Genomic DNA, 26,090 nt, shown 5'->3' with positions numbered 1-26,090 from the left:
CCAAATAATGGTCAAAGAAACCATAATTATTAACAGAAAATTTCTGAAATCTTATATTTATTTTTGAAAGAAAATAAATTTGAAACAATCTTTCATTGATTATAGAATATAATTCATTCTTAGTTATAAATTCTTGAATTAGAATTTTGTGTATGAACTCACTCGGGTGAATCAACATGACACCTGGCTCGATTTCGACAGTCACCCTGTGAGGGCAGTAGCGATAGCAGAGTTAGAGTAGTTGATAAAATAATTAACAAAAAAACGTTAATTATTATAACACTGTTAAAAATTAAAAGTTACTACAGCGTTATATATTAACGCAGTTATATATAACCATTTGTTAATTTAACATTACAATCACAATATTTATGTTAGCAATTACAATCTAAATAGGTTTTTATTTATTTATTTTATTAGATGTACCAACAAAAACTCAAATTAATTTAAACAAACAAATCTAATACGAATAACTATTTATTTTTGTTTTAATTCCATATAAATTGAATAACAACTACAAGTTACTACTTAAAACCGATCTATGTAATTTAATAATATACATGCCCAAGACTTCTAAAAAATAAAAATATTATTCATTTTCGTACGAGAAAGTGAAATGGAAACAAAACCTTTTCTGCATACAGTACATTTAACAAACGACATTCCAGCCAAGTGTCATATTGATTCGCCCCAGTAATACATTAATAGTATCATTATTAAATCCTATAAAAGTTACGATTGGTTAGAGTGAGAAAGGAGGATCCTGCCTACCGCTACCGTATACGTGAAGAAACGGAAAGCCAGATAGACTGGCGTATAGCCATAACACGAAACGTGTTAGGAAGCAGTTTACCCTCCCATAAGAAGTTATCACATCAACATGACATTAAATCATTTATTTAAAATTCGATTGTTTATTTTTATACAGACTTAAATATTGTTAAATGTTGTTTAAGGACAGGTAATACTTAAGTAATGTTAGTACCATAGCCTACTTTTAATGGATTTGGTTTGGATCATGGGGCTGATTTTGTTTTGGTACTAGGTAATGATGATCAGATGGCGTTGTATTTATGAATGCTATATTCCAAGATTATCTTTTTGTTTTTAAATGTAAATGCAATACGCAATTAATGTAACCAACTTATAAAGTTAAATTATATTATTATCTATCCTTTCCTGATAGGCTGATACTATCCAAAATATTGTAACCTTTTTCAAAATTTTGATATTTTGGAGTAAATTAATTTATTCATATTTCCTTAAAAATAAAGCAACTTAACAAAGCTCACGCCACAGTAGAAATATGGAAATCCATAATTCTACTGTGGTCACTCTCAACACTCAATGCTACTAAACTAAAAGTAAAAGAAAATTTCATATTTGACAAGTTGACAGTTGAGTTGACACTTGACAGTTGACAGTGATAAGTAGAATCTTTGATTATTTCATATTGAAGACGGGTAGGGGTGCTGAATCTTTCATAATTTAATACTTTAAATTTTATAATATTTTCCAGTGCTCCCTGTTCATTATTTGTTCAGTCTGATATAATATATTATAAATCTGCAATGGATGACCAAGGTAGAAAAGTTATTGTGTGTGACAACGGCACAGGAGTAAGTATACCTATTAACTACCGAAATTATATTGAAAGATAACAAATTTCCTGGAGCATTACTAATTTATTTAAATTTACTTCTAGTTTGTGAAATGTGGATATGCTGGCAGCAATTTTCCAGCCTTCATATTTCCATCAATGGTTGGCAGACCAATCATAAGAGCAGAGAATAAAATTGGTGATATTGATGTCAAGGTATGTATGATTTGTATGAATCATCCTAATGTAGAAATAACATGTAAGGAGAGTTTCTAATAAAATTACCTGGACGAAATGATGTCACCTGATATTAGAACTCATATCCAGCTATATTATACTATTATAGCCCAAAATCATTTTAATAATGTAAATATATAATTGAATTTACAATCTGCTATCCTTTAAGCCATGAATTTGTGAATCTCTTTTAGGATTAGATTAGTAGTAAAAACACTAGACCACATAAAAATTATTTACTACCAGAGATGGAAATGTTTATTACAATCTGATTGTAGAGGTAGTCTCCTTACAGAGGTAAACAGATTATTTGTCCATTATCACAAAAGTATAAGTGGAGTCAGAACTTCTTCTTCTCTATAATAGACAAAAACTAAACTAAGTTTGTCTATTGAAGAGGGGTGGAGCATAGATTGTGGTGATCACTTATCAACAGGCTCTCCAAAGCTCTATTTCTATCAAGCTAATATAATGGATTAAAATATTCAATAACTTCATGTTAAATAGGTAAAAAGTAGTGTCAGAATAATATATAATAGACTATTGGAATATGTGAATAAATAATTATGTATTTCATTTGATATTACTAATATGAAACAAAAAAAATTAACTTATTTAATTATTTATTTATTAAATTAACATGTTATAATAATATATATAAAAATGAATTGCTGTTTGATAGTCTCACTAAAACTCGAGAACAACTTGACCGATTTGGCTAATTTTGCTCTTTAATTATTTGTGGAGGTCCAGAGAAGGTTTAAAAGGTGAATAAATTTGAAAATGCTCGGAATTAAATAAACCAACAATTTTGTTTTTCCTTTGATGTGTCCCCCATCGTTCATGAATCAAATTGAAAGAATAGTTCAAAATGAATAACTAATTAAAATCTTTATATCTTTCTAACTTTCTCAGGAGGTAAAAAATAAAAGATTTAATATTTGGTAGGTCTGAGAATCGGTCGTCACCTATTTTTTACGCCCCAAAAATTTTATTATTTATTATTTTCTTTTTACTTTATATGGCAATACAACATTTGCTGGGTCAGCGAGTATATAATATATAAATAACCATAGTTTTGGTGTGGTAGAGGGTTCTGTAGTTTTCAGCCAAAAACAAAATTGGTGCTGAATCTGGATGTTTTCCAAAACATGCCTAAACAAAAACCAATGGTTTACTGTATCAGACAATAACCTGACAATTAACATATAACATCTTGTATTAACTGTATTAATTGAAAATAATTGTTCTTTTCTTTTTAAATATTATATAATTTAATTTTAAGCGGCCTCACACACAGATAAGCTTCCTAAAGTTTAAGTGTGTGTTATTATATTGTATTTTAAATAAATATTATAAAAAAAAACCTAAACAGTGAAAATTGGTATTGACTTAAAAAATAATAATAAAATCATTGTGATTTTTCAGGATATTTGTATACGAGTAAGTCTTTTCAATATACATATAGGAATGTCCTTGAGTCATTAACCAAAATGTTGTGTTTGTTTCAATAAAAGCATGTAAACTCATCTGATAAGTTTTTCTACTTATCCATACATTAGCAGCTATTATTTTTTAATGCAGTTATAAGATTTGTTTTGATACAATACCTAATATAATTATATGTAGAGGAGGATTACAGCCGATAAAAATTAACAGAAGCCTGTAGCCAATTGCTTATGATTCGTTGTGCTTGTCATCTGACTAATAACATAACGTTGTGATCATTACCTAACTAATGAGCACTCAAATCATTGGTTGAACGAATGATTTGTGTTTGCAAATAACAGTATTAGAAGTCTACTGGGCTATAAGGTTAAAGGTAATTTTTCTGATTTTTTAAAAAGTATGGAAGGTTTCTTATCGTACTTCGTTCATACAATTAATTATTTTCTTCACTAACTTGTAAAAGAGCATGTTATGGTGTTGTTTTTGTATTGTTTTTATAAACCAATGTAATGTAATGTATTAAAAAAATTAGGATATACTTTTATACTTATTATAATTGAGATAATTTGTCAGAACTATTTTAAGTTAACTCAACCTTTATGGTAACCAAAATATATTTACTATTTTTTTTCAAGTTAATGAAATTATAATTAATTTTAATACCGAAATGGTAATTTTATCCATGTGAGGAAGCTCAGAATCAGAAACAAGGAGATCCGTAGGAGAACCAAAGTCACCAATATAGCCCAGATGGTTGCAAAGCTTGATGGACAGATGGCCTTTGGGACAGTAAAGTCCTCAAATGGTGGCCATGTACCAGAAGACATAATGTTGGTACATATAAGATGCACCGACAATCTGGTCAAGATCACCGGAATAGGTTGGATGACGGCAGCACAAGACCGATCATCATGGGGATCTTTGGTGGAAACCTTTGTCCAGCAGTGGACGTCTTCCAGCTGTAATTAATGAAATGATAATGTTATTGGTATGCCTATAACATCATTTCATTTACTTAAAATATAGAAGTTATAGTAGCTTCTAACATTTACAAATAAAATTTCACTCATCTCAATGGGAACTGTCAAGAGTCAGCACATTAACTGGGCTCTTGAGAATGTTAGTTCGTTGTTTAAAGCCAGCCCTTAGCCCAGCAGATAGTGGACCCTGACTAGTAAATTGTTGGACCTACGTTTGAGTATGGGTAAATGCAAACATTTGTTAGATGAATGTAAATGTTTGTTTCTAAGTCATTTATGCTTAAAATATAGCCTGGCCATAAATACTGTTACTTTTAAAAATATATATTTACGTTTGAATTTGGAACCTGTCATTCTTTTATTTTCTCATTTCATTGCCAATCTGTTTTACATATTCCGGTGGTATTTAAAATGGAGTGAGGTGATAAGGAGTACCGAATCGCTGTGATAGCTAGGTGTGAAGGTAAACTCTTCATCCTCTTGGACTAATAGTCAAACCTTTGTGTAGACATTGAAAACTGTAATAAAAGATGATCAAACCTTAGATAATTTATTCGTCTAGACAGAGCCTCTAGCTGTTATGCAACACGTCATGATTACAGACCAGGCTTATTACTATCGTGTGCATGACAGCTGCGTCTTACACTCGCGATACGGCACTCACTTTGTTTTAGTTGCTTGCGTGTGCTGAAAATAGAGGTCAAGGCGACACTAAATGCCAGCGACCTTGAGCGATATGAGTTCACGGCTGCCGGCCCGCCATCTATGTAACAAAGCCAATATTTTCAAAATTCTTGCGTGGAAAACAGTTTATATGCTTACAATCCTCGATATTCACTACTAATCTGAATAAATGAACCTACACAAAAAAGTACAAGATATAAGAATAACTTTTCTGAGAGAAGTACCAAAAAAATGCGTCACGCCATGCCAACAAACTTGTTTAACTTTAAAGAAAAGTGGTAGTTCAAAAAGGCTCGGCTGTGTTAATGTGTGATAACCAACAGCAAGCATTAGCAACCTACAAATAAGACTTAAGGATATGTGTAACAGGACTAAGTAATGTTCATAGCTCGAAATGCTATACTTTCAACACAAAACTTGTCTAAAAGCACCATGTTTGCGTGTTTCGCCTTAACCGGCCGCTATTGTTTTCGACGTGGTCACAGCTGTCAAAGTCTATCTAGACGTATAAATTATCTAAGGATCAAAGCAGTAATGGAAATTATCCGAAAAAGACCCGTCTGAAAGGTCAAGAATTTTATCTCGGGAATTTAATGTAAAGTAGGTTACATTAATAGAATCCTGTCATGCATTTTAAAAGATGAGTTAGAAACGTTTGTTATGACAATAAGGGACGAGCAGGATTTTTGAAAAATCCATAAATTCTGAGCGGCACTACAATTGCCGCCGCCTTGAGACAAGATGTTAAGTCTCATTTGCACAGTAATTACACTAACTGCGGCGCCCTTCAGACCGAAACACAAAAATGCTTACACATTACTGATTCACAGCAGAAAAAGACGCCGTTGTGGTACCGACAATCTCTCCGGCATCCTTTGAAATGGAGCCTCCCACTGTTAAATGCCCTTAATCACCTCTTACGACACCGTTGGACCTGGGACTTCCCTATTCTCTTTATACCCCGGGGAAGAACAGGTCAGTCGTGGAATTGTCACGCACATAAAACCGATATATTAATAGTGAATTAGGGTGGTAAAGTCAAAACAACTTCTTGAGCGGTACTTATTTTTTTATTATTATTACTTAACCTCATCTTCGGTTATTTGGTTATACACTTTACTTCAGTAATAAAATACTAAACCAAAGCTGATGAATTTCACGCTATCCAGAGGTTTGCTCCTGAGACTGTGCAGGTAATTTGGTAATCAGATATTTAATGCAGCACTTCCGGACATGCTTATTTATCAATCGTTTACTTTTTCAAACACTAAATTTATTCACATTTTTTCATTCTAAATAGGATTTAGAATCACTTATTTAACGTCAAAATTACCACCCATTCGGAATACTATACCTCAGACCTGAGAAGAACGGGCGCTAGAAACTCAGCGGGCAATTTTTTTAAAATAAAATTTCGTTATAAAATCTCTTATTAAATAGCCTAAGAGTGTTCGCTCCATTCCTAAATCTGTGGTATCATGGAGAAAGTCATTTATGCTATAATCATCTTTACCATACATACCTTTTTTAATAATTCTTTTGAATTTCGTAACACATTTGCTTTGTACATTTTCTGGGATCATGTTGTAAATTCCTTTACTTACATCGCCTAACTCGACTTAACCGTAGCAAGTTTGTTAGTTCCTGGTGTTAACATTATGGTCATCACAGTTTCTGCAAATTCGAACATACATTATCAAAAATAAATTGAAATCTTATACTGTTTTGGTAAGCTATGATGACACTGTGGCCCATATGGACAATGCTACTAATCTTTCTACAGTCTCCCTTACAGCTTCAACAAGAATGACAACATTCCTAGAGGCGTTAATTAATTCCGAATGGAGTTCATGTCCGTTCAGATTCATCTGTATGCATGTTGTATTAGTTTGGGATGTAACAATATGTTTCATCAACAGGACACTTATGCTCATTAATGAAATATTATAGTCATTACTTCGTTGGTAATTGGGTTTCTTTCTCCGAGCTACTTGGTTCTTTCAAGCAATTATGTGCATTCAACATTCTTCTTATTATACAAACACAGTGCAAGAAAATGTCTAATAGGTTTAGTATAAAAGTCAACCTTATTTCTGTTTGTTAAGGTATAATTTCGATAGCTGCGTATTGAACGTATAACCTGTTGCTGTGCGAATCGTCATTTGGCTAATATTCGCCAAATGACGATTTATTTTATTTTTATAGTCACATTTATGTACCGTAAAATAGAAACTGACATAAACTCACCGATAGAATGGACACTTTTGAAACCTTACTAGTGGTGGTTATTTTTCTGCAGTTTTTAAAAGCACAGAGAGGCATTTTACCTATTAACTTAATATTTCAATTATTCTTGTTATTTCCATCTTTATTTTTTTTAACATTATAAATTATTATGTTATATTTATTATAATTTTTCTGTAATTAAAAAAATAAATTACTTAAATTGAAAATGTTAAATAATTTATTTTCTATTTTTGATCCTTCGACTAACTTATTTAATATATCATTTAATTGAATTAGAACTTTTTTAGGATTATTATTTATCCCTTTATCTTTTTTATGAATTACTTACCGATATAATGCATATCTATTTTCCCGAACTTACATATAAAAAAATCAGTTTAACAATAAACTAAATTATATACACGAAAATACATTACAAAGTAAAAATATGTGTATTTTAGTGGCACGCTGACAGGTATAGGTCTCGTCCAACAGTTCCTAAGTTTTTTCTTGTTTTTGCTTTAATTATCCAGTCCTTTCCAGCAATCTTTTTTATTTCGTCAACCCAACGTACCTTAGGACGGCCGCTAGCTCTCTTGCCTCTTGGACCTGCCCAGTTTGCAGGCATAAGCTTCCATCATTTATCACTCAATCGTGCCGAGCCCATTTTCTATTTTATTTAACTCCTCTCCAATCTTGTCTCTGGGCGTTTTAAGGGTGGTTTCTTATTTTCTTGTTTCTTCAACAATCGTCAGTGCGATATGAACAACTGCAGTTAAAATTTGTGAATAAAAACCTCAAAAATCAGGATTTTCTTTTCGGCAATTTCCTCCTCCAAAAAGTATAAAATCATAACGAAAATTTGCAAATCGAATGGGAAGGAAATATTCTGTATTCGACTGTTTTAATTTTTTTTGTTTATAACTGTCGGATTTGTATACTAGGTCTCTATTTGCAGATTTTTTACCACTTTTTAAAGTACTGTAGCATTTATAAAAACAAAACTATAAAAAAAAGCTCTTTGTTTTGAGACAGATAATGATGATACTGATAGTATTTGTAAATAATTTTATCTAGGCTTAAAAACCAAGGAGATAAAGAGTCCAAACGTATCTATGGAAAGTTTAACATAGGTACAGGAGATTCGGTATTATGCCAAAATATCTTTTACTTTTAAGCTTTCAATAAATACCCCCTTGATACGGGTCGTGGTACGTTGGCTGTATTGGGTCTTCACAGTTTATTGGGAGTCTCGTGGGCTTGCTAAATCAATTTATCCGCTTTCCGGGTTATCGGAAACCAGTATTGCGTAAGAAATTGTTTCTTTCGATGACAGACTTTGTGTCTACATTCTGTCGGTGATACCAGCATGCAAATATGAGTTGAGACAGCAGTGTCTGTTAATAAAGGCATAAAAGGCATTTATTTTCTCAAAATTGATTCCTTTAGAATTCTTTTTGATGTCATTTCTAATATACTAGATACTACTACCGCTTTGGAAACGAGAGTAGAAGCGGCGCAAGAAACTCTCCCAGCATTCTTTTTTTGCGCTCTTTTCGATAAAAATATATAATATTGTACAGTCATTTCTATCGCTATAACACAATCATAATCTAGTCCCAGGCTGTCCGGTCACTTAGATATTCAGCTGTGGAGTAGTAGGATTTACGACAGAGCCATGTAATTGTGGCTTGGTTCGTGCGAGGCCTTTCTACTTATCCTACGGCTTGCGGTGTTGAAGATACGCACTTGCCTTGTTCACCGTTGTTTGTTGCACGATAGAGTGAGGCCTGTACTGTACTGTACTGTAGAGTACCACTGATACTTGTACGTACAGTTCTCCCTGGTTACCCATTCACCACACTCTTTTGTAAGACCAGATAAATGACAGGAGGGTTGATGCCGGTCCTTGGTGTACCCGTATTCCCTTGTAAATATGCCATATATCTTTTATGATACTCAATTTCTAGCCTAAATTTGGCGAATTTTTCCACAGGAGTTATTAATGCCTGTAGCAAGCCTGTGGTCTCCCTTATCTCTTAGTAAACAAGGGCTGAAAGTCCTTTTGTTGATAATACGGACTAGTAAAAAAGGACTCTTATGCTAGTGTGTGTGCGGTTACGGGGTATAACAGTTACACAATTTTTCCTCCTTTAAATAATCATATATCCACAAAGACTTTTATGTTATTGTTTTTATACTTTTTCACAACGCACGACGGCATTTTTAAAATATTTTATTGAGACGCAAACTGATCTGTGACAGACGATGACAATTCTCATAATGGCCGCCTATCTACACGTTCATCGGCTTGTTTTTGTGCTACACTGTTATGTAAGGTGACACGGAGTCCTTATTTTTTTTACTAGTCCGTGGTTGATAATGGTCTTTGAAATTTACAATTATTAAGCTATTAATGGTCTTTGAAATTTACAATTATTAAGCTATTTAGAATATAAAATAAACAAAATATTATAGTTACATTTGTGTGTGTGTGTGTGTGTGTGTGTGTGTGTGTGTGTGTGTGTGAGTGAGAATAATTATCGTTGTAGATTTCTTTTTTTCTGCTGCACTTTAGACAAATAAAACATATCTAAAATCTCAAAAGCTGTATTAATGGGATGTTGTATTTTCCAGGATCTTATGGTTGGAGATGAGGCGTCCCAGTTGAGGTCTATGCTGGAAGTTAGCTATCCAATGGAGAATGGAGTGAGTTTTTTTATACATATTTTTCATCTTAATATCTAGTTCGATTCTTCAGTTCTTCCTTCCGTTATTAAAACTACATCGCTAAAATTACGAAATCTTTAAAAATATAAGCAGCTGCCTAAGTTTCTTAAGCCCGTTCTTCTCAGGTCTGATGCATTATTTTTGGATTGTGTGGAGGTTTTTGACATGCAATAAATGAATTAAAATCCTCTTTGAATAAAGTACTAGAATTTCTTTTTTTATTGCAATTTATTTTTATTTTAAAGTTTCTAAGATTTCTTCCATAAACGCCCTAAATATGGGAAAAAAAAAAAACAAGAGAATAAAGAATATGACATAAAACATAAAACTACCATACCCAGTTTTAGAGCTGTTAAGGCAAATAAGTCATTTTTGGGAAATTCTGTTAGATTCTGTGATGAAATCCCCCTCGACCATAACAGAACTGCCTGACAAAACATTGAAGACATTTATTTATTTTATTTATTTATTAAAGTAATCAACAGCGTACACAACAATTTTTTTACAATCTTAATCTAGGTTTTACATAAAGCCATAAAAGATTACCCTTAATTTTAAATTACAAAAATAAATCATATATTAACTTGAAAAATAATTTAATATACTACCAAATAAAAGATTACACGAGCGTGTGTGTATGTGTGTGTGTGAGAGAGAGAGTTGGAGTGTGTGAGTACTACGTAAAAACTGTTTTAATGGCAAGGGGTTATTTTAATATTAAAGAGAGTTTACGTAAATAAAAAGATTTCATTTTCATCTTCATGGTGAGACCGTCACGCACTTATGACTAATCGACGTCACTGTGAATGTTCAGGTGGTGAGGAACTGGGAAGACATGTGCCACGTCTGGGACTATACCTTCGGGCCCAGCAAGATGAATGTGGACCCCAAGGAGACCAAGATATTGCTCACGGAGCCTCCGATGAACCCCACGAAGAATCGCGAGAAGATGATCGAGGTACCAAGTGTTTTTTAGGAAATATATTTCGACAACCTGTATAGGCGAGTGATTAGCGATCCTACCTTCTAAGCTAGAGGTCCCGGGTTCGAATCCCGGTAGTTACAAGCATTTATATGATGAATATGGATGTTTGTTTCGGAGTCATGGATGTTTAAATGTATTTATGTATGTTTAAATGTATTTATGTATGTTTATATGAATTTATGTATGTTTAAGTAAGTATATTGTATTAAATATATCGTTGTCTTGTAACCCATAACACAGGCTATATATGCTTAATTTGGGGCAAGATAATTTGTGTAAAAAGTGTGTCACTATTACAGTGAAACCTGGTTAAGTGAGACATCAAGGGACCTGCAATGTCGTTTCACTTATAGAGGTATTCCACTTACCCAGTGTCTCAGATATACAGGTATAAATAAATATCTGTCTCATTTACAGAGGGTTCCATTAATAGAGGTGAGAATACAGGTTATTTCAGTTATACAGGTGCGATCATTAAATAAAATAACGTGTTATGTATGTACATAAATGAGTTTTAATAAAAAAAATATTATGTACTTAAAGGTAATCATACAAATGTAATCAACAAAAATATTCAAGCACGTTTTTACACGTAATATCGAGCCTTCGCGCGAAATCTTGTGCCTCTTCTTTAATCATCGGTCCACATACCGGAACGTTTTTGTTACGAAGTTGCTTAACCCATGTTAGCAAACACTGTTCAAGTTCAGGATATTCTGATAAACGTACACGTTTTAGTTTTCCTTGTCCTTCAGAACATTGTGATTCAATTTTATGTTTACTCTGAATTATTCTACAAAGAGTAGATTTTGGCACATTAAATTCGGCACAAACTTCTTCGCGTGTCTTCCCACTTTCATAAACGGATATTAACTTCAGTTTTTCATGTAATGATAACGATTGTAGCTTTCGTTTTGACATTTTTCAAATAAACATCTGTATGATAGTAAAGCGAAACTAAAACTGAAGTTAATTGAAGCTCAAAATTTGTACTTACGTACTTGGAATTACGTGTGGAATTTGTGGGTAGAATAATAATGAGTAAACAAACAATGTTATCTATGATGATAAATCGAAAGAACAAATCCCAGATAAAGAGGTTTACCTCGTCCCACTAACAGAGGTAATTCAGTGCCAAAGTGTTGGGACCTCAGCATCAGTTCCAGTTATGGAGGTTTCTCACTTATCCAGGTCCCACTTAACCAAGTTTCACTGAATTATTATTATTATTAACAATTTGTTATTTTTAAAGTGATATCTCTCACTTCTGGGATTAATTAAATTAAAATTGTAACTAAAATTTATGAACAATGCGGTACTCGAACCCGTGGCCTCTCGGATTCTTTCCGAGCGCTCTTCCACTGACCTAACCGATCAGTCACGTATTGTTCGTAAATCTTGGTTACAAATTTGATTTAATATTTCATCTGAAATATCTTAATTTAATAAATAATCTTGACATTTGCACTGTGAAAAACAAAAAGTAACCTACTTACTATTCTATGACCCCTTAAATACCTCAGCTTAGAAAATAATATCGACCCTTGTAATTATGACGACCCATGGAGTGGGAAAAACAAAAAATGACCTACTTATTTTTCTATGACCCCTAAAATTCCTTGATGTAATAAATAATGTTGACCCTTGCGCTGTGGAAAATAAAAGGAACTATGCCACGTGCACCGTACGTTTTCGGGATCATAATGTCGATGTGCTATTGCTATTCTAAACTATGATCATAAATATAGATCCTTGACGTGTTCGATCCAGGTTATGTTCGAGAAGTATGGATTCGATAGCGCATACATCGCGATACAGGCGGTTTTGACGCTGTATGCGCAGGGTTTGATATCCGGCGTCGTCGTGGACTCTGGTAAGTAACTCTTCATCCATTTTATGCAGGATAAAGGAGCATACGGAAAGTTCTGTAAAATCTTCTCGTCCCAAATACCACAGTGTATGAAGACGTAGGTTTTCAACCAGTGTGTGTTGCCAGTGATGACTTACGGTACGCAGACGAAGCTGCTAACTGGAAAGCCTAGAGCCTGATTAGAAAGCTCATGGTCGCTCAGAGGGCAATGGAGAGGGCTGTGCTTGAAGTTTCCCTGCGAGATCGAATTGAAATTGGGCGATCCGTAGGAGAACCAAGCAGTAAAGTGCTCAAATGGCGACCACGTACCGGAAGACCTAGTGTTGTTAAGTCCTCATAAGATAGACCGACCGACAATCTAGTCAAAATCGCCAGAATACGTTGGATGAGGGCAGAGCAGGACCGATCGTCCTGGATATGTTTAGGGAAGGCAATTGTCCAACAGTGGACGCCTTCGGGCTGATGATGAAACGAGCATACGGATCACTTGATATTAAGTGATCACCGCCGCCCACATTCTCCTGCAACAGCGGAGGAATAGCAGGAGCTTTTCCGGCCTTTTACGTGAACATGCTTTGTTTGAAGAGATTTGTTAAGCAGCAAAACACTCCATTTGTCGTACCACCGCCCTTCGAATACACTTCCCTCCCCATTTCTTTGCCTCGACTAGTATACCGAAATACTCAACAGAATACCGGGTCTCGAAATCGCCAATTCCGCGGTCATCAGGAAGATAAAGCCATTGGCTTCGAAGAAGCTGGGCCAACATTCTAGCGCTCCGTAGCACATATGGAATATTGCTGCCATCTCTGGTCCGGCGCACCCCAGTATCAGCTCGAACTATTTGACCGCCTGCAACGCAGAGCATCTCGTATTCTCGTGAATTTAGTGCTTCGTGAACGGCTAGGTCACTTAGTGTTGCGTAGAGACGTCGCATTGTTTGTCTCCTACCGCATTTATTACGGGGACTGTTCCGAAGAGCTGTTTAACCTGACTCCTTCCGCCAAATTCCACTGTTTCCGGGATGATTCGAAATGGATGCCTTTAAATAAGCGCGTAAACCTTCCTTATAGGCCGGCAACGCTTCTGTGATGTATGTCTGGCATTCATCCACAGTACGATTTTCAGTTAACTTTCTTCCACGTACAATCAACCTGTGGAATGAGCTTCCCTGTGCGGTTTTCCAGGATGATATATAATGAGTATCTTTAATAAACCGTACACCTTTCTTAAGAGCCGGCAAGATATTATATCTGTAATAATAAATGACGTATTTGTATTGATCGTTTGGGACGGAGTACTAATGTGTAATTAATTGTATTTAACAGGAGATGGAGTGACGCACATATGTCCTGTGTATGAAGAGTTCGCGTTGCCACATCTGACCCGGCGGCTGGATATAGCGGGGAGAGATATCACCAGATATCTTATTAAGGTAGCATAAAAATATAGAGTTTACCAATGATCATATATAAAGATATATAGAAATATACTTATTAAAATATGGAGTGTAAATAACATAACATATTGCAAGAACACTTAGTAAACATCATGAAGCTACATCAGTTCATAAAGGGGCTTGGACATGGGACGGAGAACTGATAAAAAACTCCCAGCCCATCTTTCAGATCATATAACAATTTAGTCTACTTAATATTATATCTACTATACTATACATAGGCTGAACTAAAAGAATCGGGAATGGAATATTTCCACTGTTCCTGACATATTAAAATATTTTTAATTGAAAACTCTTTGGTTTTAAAAATCGAATACCATTTATTTATTTAAAAAAAGATTCTCGGTCTTGTCACAAGGTCTTGTCAAACTTGTTTAGTCGTTGAGAAAATGGAATTGACTCGAGAAAATTCTAGAGCGATGATTTATTATGACTTTCGAAGTGGTTTAACACAAAAACAGTGTGTTGAACGGATGATTTCTGCATTTGGTGATGAAGCCCCATCCAAAACCACAATTTATCGCTGGTTTGCTGAATTTCAACGTGGACGTGTCAAGCTCAATGATGATCCCCATCAAGGTCGTCCAAAAACTGCAGTCACCAAAGAAAACGTTGATGCTGTGCGTAAGCTGATTGAGGAAGATCGACATGTGACATACCGCGAAATTCAGGCAACTTTAGATATTCCCATGAGTCAAATACAAATAATCTAACATGAACAATTAGGTGTAAAAAAGTTGTTTTCCCGATGGATACCGCATTTGCTCTGTGAAGAGCAAAAAACGGCTCGCGTTACTTTGTGCGTCAGAACTCTCGAAAGATTCCACGCAGGATCCTCAAATGCTGTATACAACATCGTATCAGGTGACGAATCCTGGATTTACGCGTACGAACCCGAAACAAAAAACCAGTCACGAGTTTGGGTGTTCGAAAATGAGTTAAAGCGAACAAAAATTGTTCGTTCATGGAGTGTTGCAAAAAAAATGGTGGCCACGTTTGTCTCCAAAACCGCCTATGTTGCGACTATCCCTCTTGAGGGACAAATAAGGGTTAATGCAGAATGGTATGCTAGCATTTGTTTGCCACAGGTCGTTTCTGAACTCCGTAAAGAGAACTGCAACCGCCGCATCATCCTCCATCACGACAATGCGAGTTCTCACACCGCGCACAGAACAAAAGAGTTTTTAGAGCAATAAAACATAGAATTATTATTCTATTAGACCATCCGCCGTACAGCCCCGACCTAAACCCTAATGATTTCTATACTTTCCCTAAAATAAAGAATAAATTTCGTGGTCAGAGATTTTCATCACCTGAAGAAGCTGTCGACGCCTACAAAACGGCCATTTTGGAGACGCCAACTTCCGAATGGAATGGTTGCTTCAATGATTGGTTCCATCGTATGGAAAAATGTGTCAAATTTCGCGGAGAATACTTCGAAAAGCAATAAATACATTTTTAAATAGTAATGTTGTGTCACTTCCTTGATTCTCGAAATTTTCAGTGCCGCCCTCGTACTAAAGTAAGTCTTCTTTGTCAAAGAAGCTTTAGTATATTTCTTTATATTGTGGTCAGTGAGTTACGACTCACGGTATACTGTGTGGTATTATATTGTAAAATTCAGTACCAACACCTATAAAGGAGCCCTTGACTCTAGCTAACTTATTTAACGGCGCGAACAGTTTGTTCTTTCATCTTGAATTGAATGAATTCAAATCACATTTTTTCTTGAATTCGTTACTATTTTTTTTTAACATACTTCTTATAGGTATGTATACTGTGAGGGAAGGGTTAGGATGTTTATAAACTTGAATGCTTCCCGTCTGACATGTCACTCGCAGTCTGATAGCGGAATGGCAAAAGTATGCTTAAAGACAGTGTAAGCACGTTTTTCCCTTAAGGCGAAGAGTAAGCAGAAAACACGCAAACATGGTGTTTCTAGACAAGTTTTGTGGTGAAAGTATAGCATTTCGAGCTATGAACACCTTTTTACGAACTATTAATCCTGTTACACATATCCTTAAGTCTTATTTGTAGGTTGCTTATGCTTGCTGTCGGTTATAGTTAACACTGCCGAGCCTTTTTGAACTACCACTTTTCTTTGAAGTTAAACAATTTATTTGGCATGGCGTGACGCATTTTTTTGGTACTTCACTCAGATAAGTTATTCTTATAGCTTGTACTTTTTTGTGTAGGTTCATTTATTCAGATTTGTAGTGAATAACGAGGATTGTAAGCATATAAACTGTTTTCCACGCAAGAATTTTGAAAATATTGGCTTTGGTACATAGATGGCGGGCCGGCAGCCGTGAACTCATATCGCTCAAGGTCGCTGGCATTTAGTGTCGCCTTAAGTCGTGTGTCAACTGTCACTGTCCGAATCAAATCTGAACTGAATATGTTTTACATTGCTGCTTATTGACCAAATAGTTTAATCAACTGCAGTAAATGAGGTAATGTATGGATATAGCATTCAAAGCTTTTTATGTTATACCATTGCGAGAGTTTGTAAACAGACGACGCCGTATGTGATATGCGAAATCATACAATGTGCCTGCGACATATATATTTACAAGTCTTGTTCGTTTTATAGTATACCAGTGGGAGGCTACTTTGCACAGGATGCCGGCTAGATTATGGGTACCACAACGGCGCCTATTTCTGCCGTGAAGCAGTAATGTGTAAAAATTACTGTGTGTCGGTCTGAAGGGCGCCGTAGCTAGTGAAATTACTGGGCAAATGAGACTTACGTTACTTAAACATCTTATGTCTCAAGGTGACGAGCGCAATTGTAGTGCCGCGCAGAATATTTGGGGTGTTTCAAGAATCCTGAGCGGCACTGCATTCTAATGGAAAGGGCGTATCAATTACCATCAGCTGAACGTGCTGCTCGTCTCGACCCTTATTTATATACATTAAAAACATCATTTTCACAGTTGCTTCTACTGCGTGGTTACGCCTTCAACCACTCGGCAGACTTCGAAACAGTCCGGATGATGAAGGAGAAGTTGTGCTACATCGGTTACAACATAGAGCAGGAGCAGAGGCTCGCCTGGGAGACGACGGTGCTGGTAGAACCTTATGTGGTGAGTGACTTTACAGTATTCCTGTTTTTATCCAGTATTTTGCACTGGGCTTCCCCGGGGCATAAAGAGAATAGGGAGGCCCCAGGCTCAAGGGTGACGTAAGAGGCGACTAAGGACATCTATCAGTGGGAAGCTCCTCTGCATACGATGCCGTCTGGATTATTGGTAACACAACGACGCCTTTTTCTGCCGTGAAGCAGTAATGTGTAAGCATTATTGTGTTTCGGTCTGAAGTGCGCTCGGACGGAACTCGAGTGGTCGCGGGTTCGATATTAAAGTTATTATTGTATATTATTGTGTTCGTATTTATAAGTTTCCGAGTAGTATTGAATATTTAAATTCTAGATTATTTAAGAATTAGCTATATAATTGGCTGAATGCTTAAAATTTCTTTAGTCTGAAGAAATTGATGGATAAGAAATTCTGATGTTAATTGTATTAAGTTAAATAATAGATATGCATTATAACACCTTTGTATACAATGTTAATTACTTTAGCGGCGTTGAGCACTTTTCTTTGGTATAAATCTGTAAAACTCGCGTCAGAACACGTGGCCTGATCGAAAGTACGTAAGACAGTCGTTGTAATTATCGATGAAAGATACTTCAACTAATTATAGTTCGGCTTTTTTAACTTAATGATCATACTACATACTTAATCGTCATTGGACCAGTGATGGAATAATTGCGAAGCCGAAACACCGCGAGGTCGAGGGATCGAATCTCAGCCGTGAAATATTTTTACAGTTTAATTTAGGTTTTCAAGCTTTATCATTAGCGAAGACTCTCCTCCCTAAGGCGATACTTTTACTTGTATTTCTTTGTTACTTATTATTTTCTTTAAATTTTATTTTTTATTTTATTATTTTGTTTTTTACGTCAGCTATTATATAATACTATATTAGGTATATACCTATTGTATCAGTTTTAGAGATTGCCGATGATGATGCTGGTAATGAAGATGGTGAAAGAGTCGTTGAAATTATGGATGAAAGTTGATTTTTCTGAGACGTAGACTTTTTTTTTGTAAAAAAAAATATACTGATAATTAAAGCAATTCTTGTTAAGTTATTTCCTTACCATTCCAAAATATTACTAATATAATATCACTACTGCCGGCACTCCCAGATTGCAAGCCGTATTTTTTTTTATTATTAAAGTTCTCAGCGCGCCTAAGAATTTTTTATCTGCGTAAAAAGCCTACAACGCTCCTGTGATACCTCTGGTGATCACTCACCACCAGGTATCATTAGTAAGACAGCTTATAACTTCTTGGTGTTTCGCAGCTACCGGACGGTCGAGTGATCAAAGTGGGCGGTGAAAGGTTCGAGGCGCCCGAAGCTCTGTTCCAACCTCACTTGATCAATGTGGAAGGTCAGGGCATTGCTGAACTGGTCTTCAACACTATACAGGTGATGATTGTTTCATTATTTTATATATATGACATAAGATGCTTTAAGGACACACGTTAGCGTTTAAAAATATTTGCATCTCAAGCTTAATGTCAAAGAATGATTATTCATGTCAGTTATGAATGAATGAATGAATGAATGAAAACTTTATTAATAACACACACAAACCACACAGAATAATAAAAGTAAAAAAGACTTGCATAGGTAAAAAAAAAGTAAGAACTAATAACATAAAAATAAAACAAATTACAAAAAAAACAAATGTATGTATAATATTATAGTGATTATCTTAATTTAAAAGTACTGTTTAGCAATTATTGTTATTAAAAGGAGCTGACTCAGCGTCAGTTAAAAGACATCCGACATATAAGTACATGTATATACACTACATTAGTGCTTTAAGGGCGTGTTGGCTTTTAAATAAATAGGGTACGATCGTACGGATCATCTGTTGAAGAGGAATCACAGGAGCGTTGTCTAGCCCGTATGACACGAAACGAAGCTCATACCACAGGGAAGAAAGAGGGAAATTATTATTACAATATCCTCTATTTAGTTCCATGCAAAATGTTTAAAGTAAATTTATCTTCTAAATTACCCTACGGTTTGGAAGGACCATTTTTGTGTAAAAGCATTCTCCAAGAAATTTCATTCTGTACTGTTTATTGATGTCTCTAACCAACTCTGGCCCATCTAGAACAAGGCCATCTGCCTCTTGTTCGTTTGTCTGGACGATCCGACCATTTCTTCACACTGGGTGTCTACCTATTGTACCGGGTCACGTGACCCGACCACGTGGCTTAGAAAATTTTCGTTTATGAAGGAAGAGAATAGCAGATATTGTTATTGTTTATATATTTGGCGGTACTACATAAAAAATGTTGATATCTCTGTTTTATGTTACGTTATATTATAAAACACGCTATTAATACTTTGCCATGTTTGTATAAGACATGTTTTGGATTTTGTCGATTTCAATAAATCAGGTTATGGAACCTTTGAGTTTTATGTACCACAAGGGATCCAGAAGTTATTGGGGACTGAACACATATATATTTCCTTTGTTTTCATGACCCAGGCAGCTGATATTGACATGCGTAACGAGCTGTACAAGCATATAGTGCTATCCGGAGGCAGCACCATGTATCCCGGGCTCCCGTCGCGACTCGAGAGGGAGATCAAGCAGCTGTATCTGGAACGAGTGCTCAAGAACGACTGCGACAAGCTCAACGTGAGTCACTCTCTTTTGAGAAATGAACTGAAATCTTCTCTCGGTGAAAAATTTTTGTGGCAATGTTTATGGAAGAAATGGGATACTTGATAAGAAATAATTTATAAACATTTGTTTGAGGATTTCTAAAACTTTGACCTTCATGGGGATGAAATAGGAGTTTAAAGTTTACAGGAAACTACTATAAAAGAGACTGGCCTCAATGACAAGCGATATGTGCTGTATCATAGAAGAACGCTGCAAGCGGAAAGAGTAGTTTGTATTTGTATTATTTGAAACGTGTCCCAAAACATAAAAAAATTGCCCAAAGTAACTATTCAACGTGGACGCAGTCGCGTGTAAAAGGTTTATAAAGGCTTTTGTGTCATAAAATTTGTTTATTATATATTTTTATATTTAATGAGGGGGCTATACGTATACAACGTGGCGATAAAAATTCGACATTAATTGGACACACGGTTAAAGCTATCTTAATCGTACAAAAGTAATTCTAAAATTTAAAGTTAATGATTGAAATTTTCACACAAACAAATTATATATTTAGGGAACAAAATTTTAATCATCCTCACGTGATCACATAAGACGGCCCGAAGTAGGTGTCAGTGGCATCGCTAGCGCGCGACTACTAGATTTCTTACAGGTTGTTCCGAAATGATATTATGAAGAATTGATTTATTTAGGTGAATTATGTATTTTATTTTTGAATATTTTTTTATAATTACGGTCGAGATGTTCTAGCTGTGTTTTTATTTAATTTGTCCATTTTAGCGTCACGTGTAACGGTGCTAAATCTGACGCACTCGTGTTACGCTTAAAACATACAGGGGGCAAGAAGATCACGTGATGTTACACAAAGTCAAGAGATAACACATCTATAAGTACGCTGGGAGTTGATGAAGAATTATTGAAGTTATGGCGTTCCCACAGTAAAACACCTTTGAGAAATAATATATGTTTAAAAATATACACATAAAAATTGTAAAAGAAGAAATTTGTAAAAATAATTTGAAATGTTTAAATTTAATTTATAAATAACTAGATACCATATTTCTAAGCTGGCAATATTGTAAATATTGCTTTTGACATAGTCATCAGACTATGTCTGACTTATCACTGGTATTTTTTAACGATTAAACGTGTCCACCGGAAAAGTTAAATAAATAATACGTACCTGTTATTAGTTATTTATGCAACTGTTGTGTAATAAGGGGTATTAAAACACGAATGTGCTAATAGTATCACATGAGTGTTTAAATCCCTAATTATCAACAGTTGCATACAAGACTTTATCTACACCCAGAATATGAATCTTTTAAAAGATCCTAAAACACAGTTAGCTTACTGCTTACTGCTTACATTAAAATAGCCAGTCCTATGGTAACCTAATATCATTCATTATTGATTATATACAAATAAACTAAGTATTAATGAAAGAATTATATATTTTAGTAGTAATTTACATTTTGTATATTGCTATTATTAAAATTCACTTGAATATTATGTTCTTTTGCAGCGATTAAAATATTAGGCGGTGTGCTGTCAAAACTTGAATCGCTCATTTCTTCAAGAAAAATGGCGCGGTTTCGAATAACCTACTTAGTTTTACGGCGCACCATGTTCTGGTAGTGTGGAACGCGCGTAAACGAAAATGTTTTTTTTTTAATTCATACAGATACGACGCATCGAGCAAAAAAATAGTGGCTGTTTGTTGAAACTCTTTGCGCATGAAGGGATCGAAAAAATAAACATAGGAGTGTTGTTATGAAATTCAATACAACATTACAACACTCGTTTGGATGATGTAATGGTTATTACGACATTGGCAATGTTGGTAACTGTTTCAGAATCTTTAATAGAGCATTTAAAGCATGGGTGTAGATAAAGTTATAAATGTCACCTCACTACGGTTGCGTCCCAACTCTATAGGCTAGTTGCATTATCTCTGTATAACTGTCAATGTATCTAAAAAGTCAGTTCACTTGTCTCTTGTATATTACTTATATTTATTATTAGTCAATTACTGAATATAAAATAGTCCAGTGGCTCAATTGCACAGGCGCCTATTTCTGCCGTGAAGCAGTGATGTGTAAGCTATATTGTGTTTCGGTCTGAAGGGCGCCGTAGCTAGTGAAATTACTGGGCAAATGAGACATAACATCTTATGTCTCAAGGTGACGAGCACAATTGTAGTGCCGCTCAGAATTTATGGGTTTTTCAATAATCCTGAGCGGCACTGCATTAACTAATGGGCAGGTGGTATCAATTACTAGCAGCTGAACGTCCTGCTCATTTAGTCCCTTTTTTCATAAAAAAAAGTATCAATAATATTAAACTAGTATTTTATTAATACAATACATACAGTTCATTAATACACACAGGCATCTATTATACATTATAAATAAATATTTTTTTTCTGGCTTCGTGTAGAAATTCAAGATCCGCATCGAGGATCCGCCGCGGAGGAAGGACATGGTGTTCATAGGCGGCGCGGTCTTGGCCGAAGTGTGCAAGAACCGGGATAACTTCTGGCTCACAAGGCAAGAGTATCAGGAACAGGTGAGGTGGATTTTGAAGTACAAACTTTAGGCGCGATGAGCACTTTAAATTGTTGGTATTGAATGAGGCTAAGCTATCACGCTCGGATGTGTAACGCTTGTTCGGGCAAGGTTGGCTCGAGTAGACCAAGGGGGCGCGATCAGTCAGTGCAACCTTAACCAGATTATTTAATATACAATTTAAAAATTATATACCGTATTGTAATTTTTTTATTAATACCGTAAAGTAAAAAAAAATGTATAAATTATTGTAGTACCTAATACTAGTACAAATGAGTTAGTTCACTTATACATATAAATATTAAAACGTATGTAATTGTGTATAATGCTAACAAGTCACGAGAGTTGATACTATAACACAATTATCATAGAACTTGTCGTATAATATACAATGCAGGGACACTTTGACGCGTCATACCGCTTTTGGCGGGAAGCGTGATTGGTTAAGGCCGGACCGCATTAGAGCGGCGCTGCGCGGTGTGTCGCTTCATACCACTAGACGGTACTTATCGCATTACAACTGCAGTAAACAGCAGCTCGCGTCATTTCTATACCAGTTTGAGTGCGCTACATTACAAGATGAGTGATAGTGACGAGGATTTGGCTATAATTTATTTATTGTGTGCAGAAGATAAACGAGTTATGGAAGAGATAAAAAAAGGAGGAATGGATTGCTGAATACCAAGGTCACGCTTTCAAGGAGGCGAATATAACTTTATTTCCTATAACTTATTATTGTTCGCCTTCTTAATGACTCTGCACGATTCCACTCTTACTTCAGAATGTTAATTTATTTCAGAATGACGAAGATAAAATTCTATAAACTTAACAATTAATAATATGCAAGCGTCGCGGCGCTGCGCTCAAAATATTCTCTTGGCAACTATGCCGCAACGGGCAAGGCAGCACCGCTCTAGTGGGACATGCGCCTTACAAAATGATTGAAATAATATTTTGACGCAGTGCAGCGCCGTGGTAATAATATCATAGATCCCACGCCCATATCCCCCGTAAAAATTGGTTGAGGTCTTAATCACTTTACGTAAAAGATTCTGGTTTCAAGTGTCGTTTTTTGCCTATAAAATTTAGATGAAAATCACAACGATACGACACCACTGTTATTTGCCTATATTTTTTAAGAAATATGCTGTCCACTAAATTATATTGAGTTTCAATAATTTTTTTTTTCAGGGCCTTGGGTGTCTTCGTAAATTGGGACCGAGAGCTAGTTAATTATACACTATACATAGTTACATATTACTGTTTGCAAATACCATTATCCTGACAATATTTTACTTTCAATCTACTTTGACCTGTAATGCTCTACTTAAAGCACTCTTCCAAAACTCATTCTCTACGTAAGGGCAATCCTAAAGGTTTCCAAAACATTCTAAAGAATGTTTTGGAAACGTATAGAAATTTATATATTATTCTAAAACCGCTGTATATAAATTGACGTGTATTTGCTGTAACGGATTATAAGAAAAATAGTTTTAAATAGTACCGCTAGATGCGCTGTCTTGTGTTTTTATTTATATATATCTAAGTCGATGTGAATTTTATGTACAGAAACCAATGACGCACTATATACATATGGACATACCATTCGATGCCTGATAGCGAAACGGCAATAGTGTGCTTAAAGACAATGTAAGCACACTTCTCCTTTGTTGTGTGTAAAGTGTGCTATAAAAAAGTGCTCAAATAATACGTTAACGACTATTTTATAAGATGGGTTGGCAAAAAGCGTAAATAATTTATTAAAACGAATAATTTTTTCATTAAAATATGGTGCAAGTATTCACATCCCTTTCTTTCCCGCTTGCCAGAATGAGACAGATGAAAGGACGCGACCAGCACACAGTCATAAATGAAAACTATAGAGGCGTTCGTTTTTTTAAAGGCCCAAGTGAACAATGATTAGCAATATTGTATTTTTTGTACAGAAAATCATTGCCGCTGAATGTGAACGGCTTACAAGAACGTGAACAATTACAAACTAGTGCTATTCACACGGTGCTATCACAGACGTATCGTAATTGATACTTAAATCCACCGCAAATCTGTAAAAACTTATTAGATCCAAATCCAATAAATAAAAATACAAACTTCCGACTTAATACTCTGAGTGCGATTTTGATCAAAGCCGTAAAAAACCTCTGACTGATAAGATCAGATTGACAAACGTAAAACTCCGGGTTCGAGTCGTGCGTCGTTCATACATTTTGGTTACAAATATAATTTATGCTCTACACTTAAATTTAAGGCCGACGCTAAGATCTATAGAGCGTACTTAAACTTTGCTCAGACTTAACCCACAATCCAAGAACAATGAAGGTCATATCATCATTTGGATCACATCTGCAGTGTACATGGATGGCATCAAGCAAGGTCACCCCTGATGGAACTCTGGATTACATCCGTCTAGATTACTCTTTAGGATGTTACGCGAGGAATTCAGGCCGTATGAGATATTTATATATTAAATTTAATATAAGTTTTCACTTTAATAAATAAGACACCTAATGTATTCCTTATGTTTTGTATTAGTTATAAGAATTTTTTATTTGTTATATTTTAAGTTTGATTTCAAAATTTTTATAAGATTTATGAGTAAAATGACTTCAAAATAATATAATTATGTCAAGATGAAAAGAAATAAAACATTACTTTTGAAATTTCCATTTATAAGTTCATTATTATAATCTTAATAGTGTGAACGTTCCAATGTATTTAATAAAAAAAATTATCGCCGTCTTTCAAGTTCGAAACTGTAACATAGTTTGTATTTTAATATTCTTAATGTACATATAAACAGCTTCAGTCGGGATTATTAACAAAACATAATCTAGCTAATGTCCACGTGTTCGTCCGTGTTTATTTTCGTATCGGTAGTGCGTATATTTAAAGTAAAAATTGTTTATTTGATAAAAAAAATCAGTAAGAATGCAGCAAAATCGTGACACAACTTAATACGAGTACCGGTACGCAAGCGAGCGAACCGGTACGACGGGGAGGACAGACTGCTTTTCTTCACTCTCTACTTGTATCTATAACACATACACTTAACTGCTTAGTCTGTTACGCTATGGGGGGTAGAGGCAAGAAGGATCATCCATTAAAGGAGTAAAGTTGACACTTTGTGCAGCTTATGCTGTAAATAACAGTTCAAAAAACTTCCACAATGACGCTCTTATTAGAGGGAAAGTGCACCAAGAGTGTTTAGTATTATTTTATATTTGGCTACTGTGATGATGCTTCTGTGGCGCCACCCTACTTTAATGCATTTTGACGGACACTTTCTTATACACAGATGATTCTCCTTACCTCTACCCTCCATGCTAATGCGAGTATATAACCAGCAGACGTTTTTCACTACCAAACAAATGTCAAAATTCACTGGCAACAGTATGATTTTGCACGCGGATAATATCAATGGAATTATTAATATGACTAGTTGATGTACATGTATGTGGGTAGATTGAAATGGACACCGTATATTTTATATTAAGATGTAATTAAGACTGTATTATTTTGCATTTAATGTAATCAAAAATATTGTAATAAAATAAATCTACTTAATTTGA

At 35.0% G+C, this 26,090-nt stretch overlaps 1 protein-coding gene across 2 annotated transcripts; it reads left to right on the top strand.

Moving 5' to 3' along the window:
• Positions 1–1,457: 1,457 nt before the first annotated feature.
• Positions 1,458–26,090, top strand: LOC126976180 (actin-related protein 2). Of its 2 annotated transcripts, XM_050824426.1 has the most exons (12): positions 1,458–1,619; positions 1,706–1,816; positions 3,266–3,280; positions 9,814–9,885; positions 10,721–10,864; positions 12,662–12,764; positions 14,090–14,196; positions 17,157–17,306; positions 18,592–18,717; positions 19,796–19,948; positions 22,376–22,504; positions 23,695–26,090. In XM_050824426.1, the coding sequence occupies exons 1-12, from the start codon at positions 1,572–1,574 to the stop codon at positions 23,734–23,736; spliced, it is 1,200 nt and encodes a 399-aa protein (XP_050680383.1). In that variant the 5' UTR covers positions 1,458–1,571; the 3' UTR covers positions 23,737–26,090. The 2 variants fall into 2 exon arrangements, with proteins under 2 accessions (XP_050680383.1, XP_050680384.1); XM_050824427.1 differs by lacking the exon at positions 3,266–3,280.

The sequence above is a fragment of the Leptidea sinapis genome, chromosome 39 (assembly GCF_905404315.1).
Source record: "Leptidea sinapis chromosome 39, ilLepSina1.1, whole genome shotgun sequence".
NCBI lineage: Eukaryota > Metazoa > Arthropoda > Insecta > Lepidoptera > Pieridae > Leptidea > Leptidea sinapis.
Note: the sequence above shows the minus strand (reverse complement) of the source record. Positions and strands in the feature narration are given on the sequence as shown.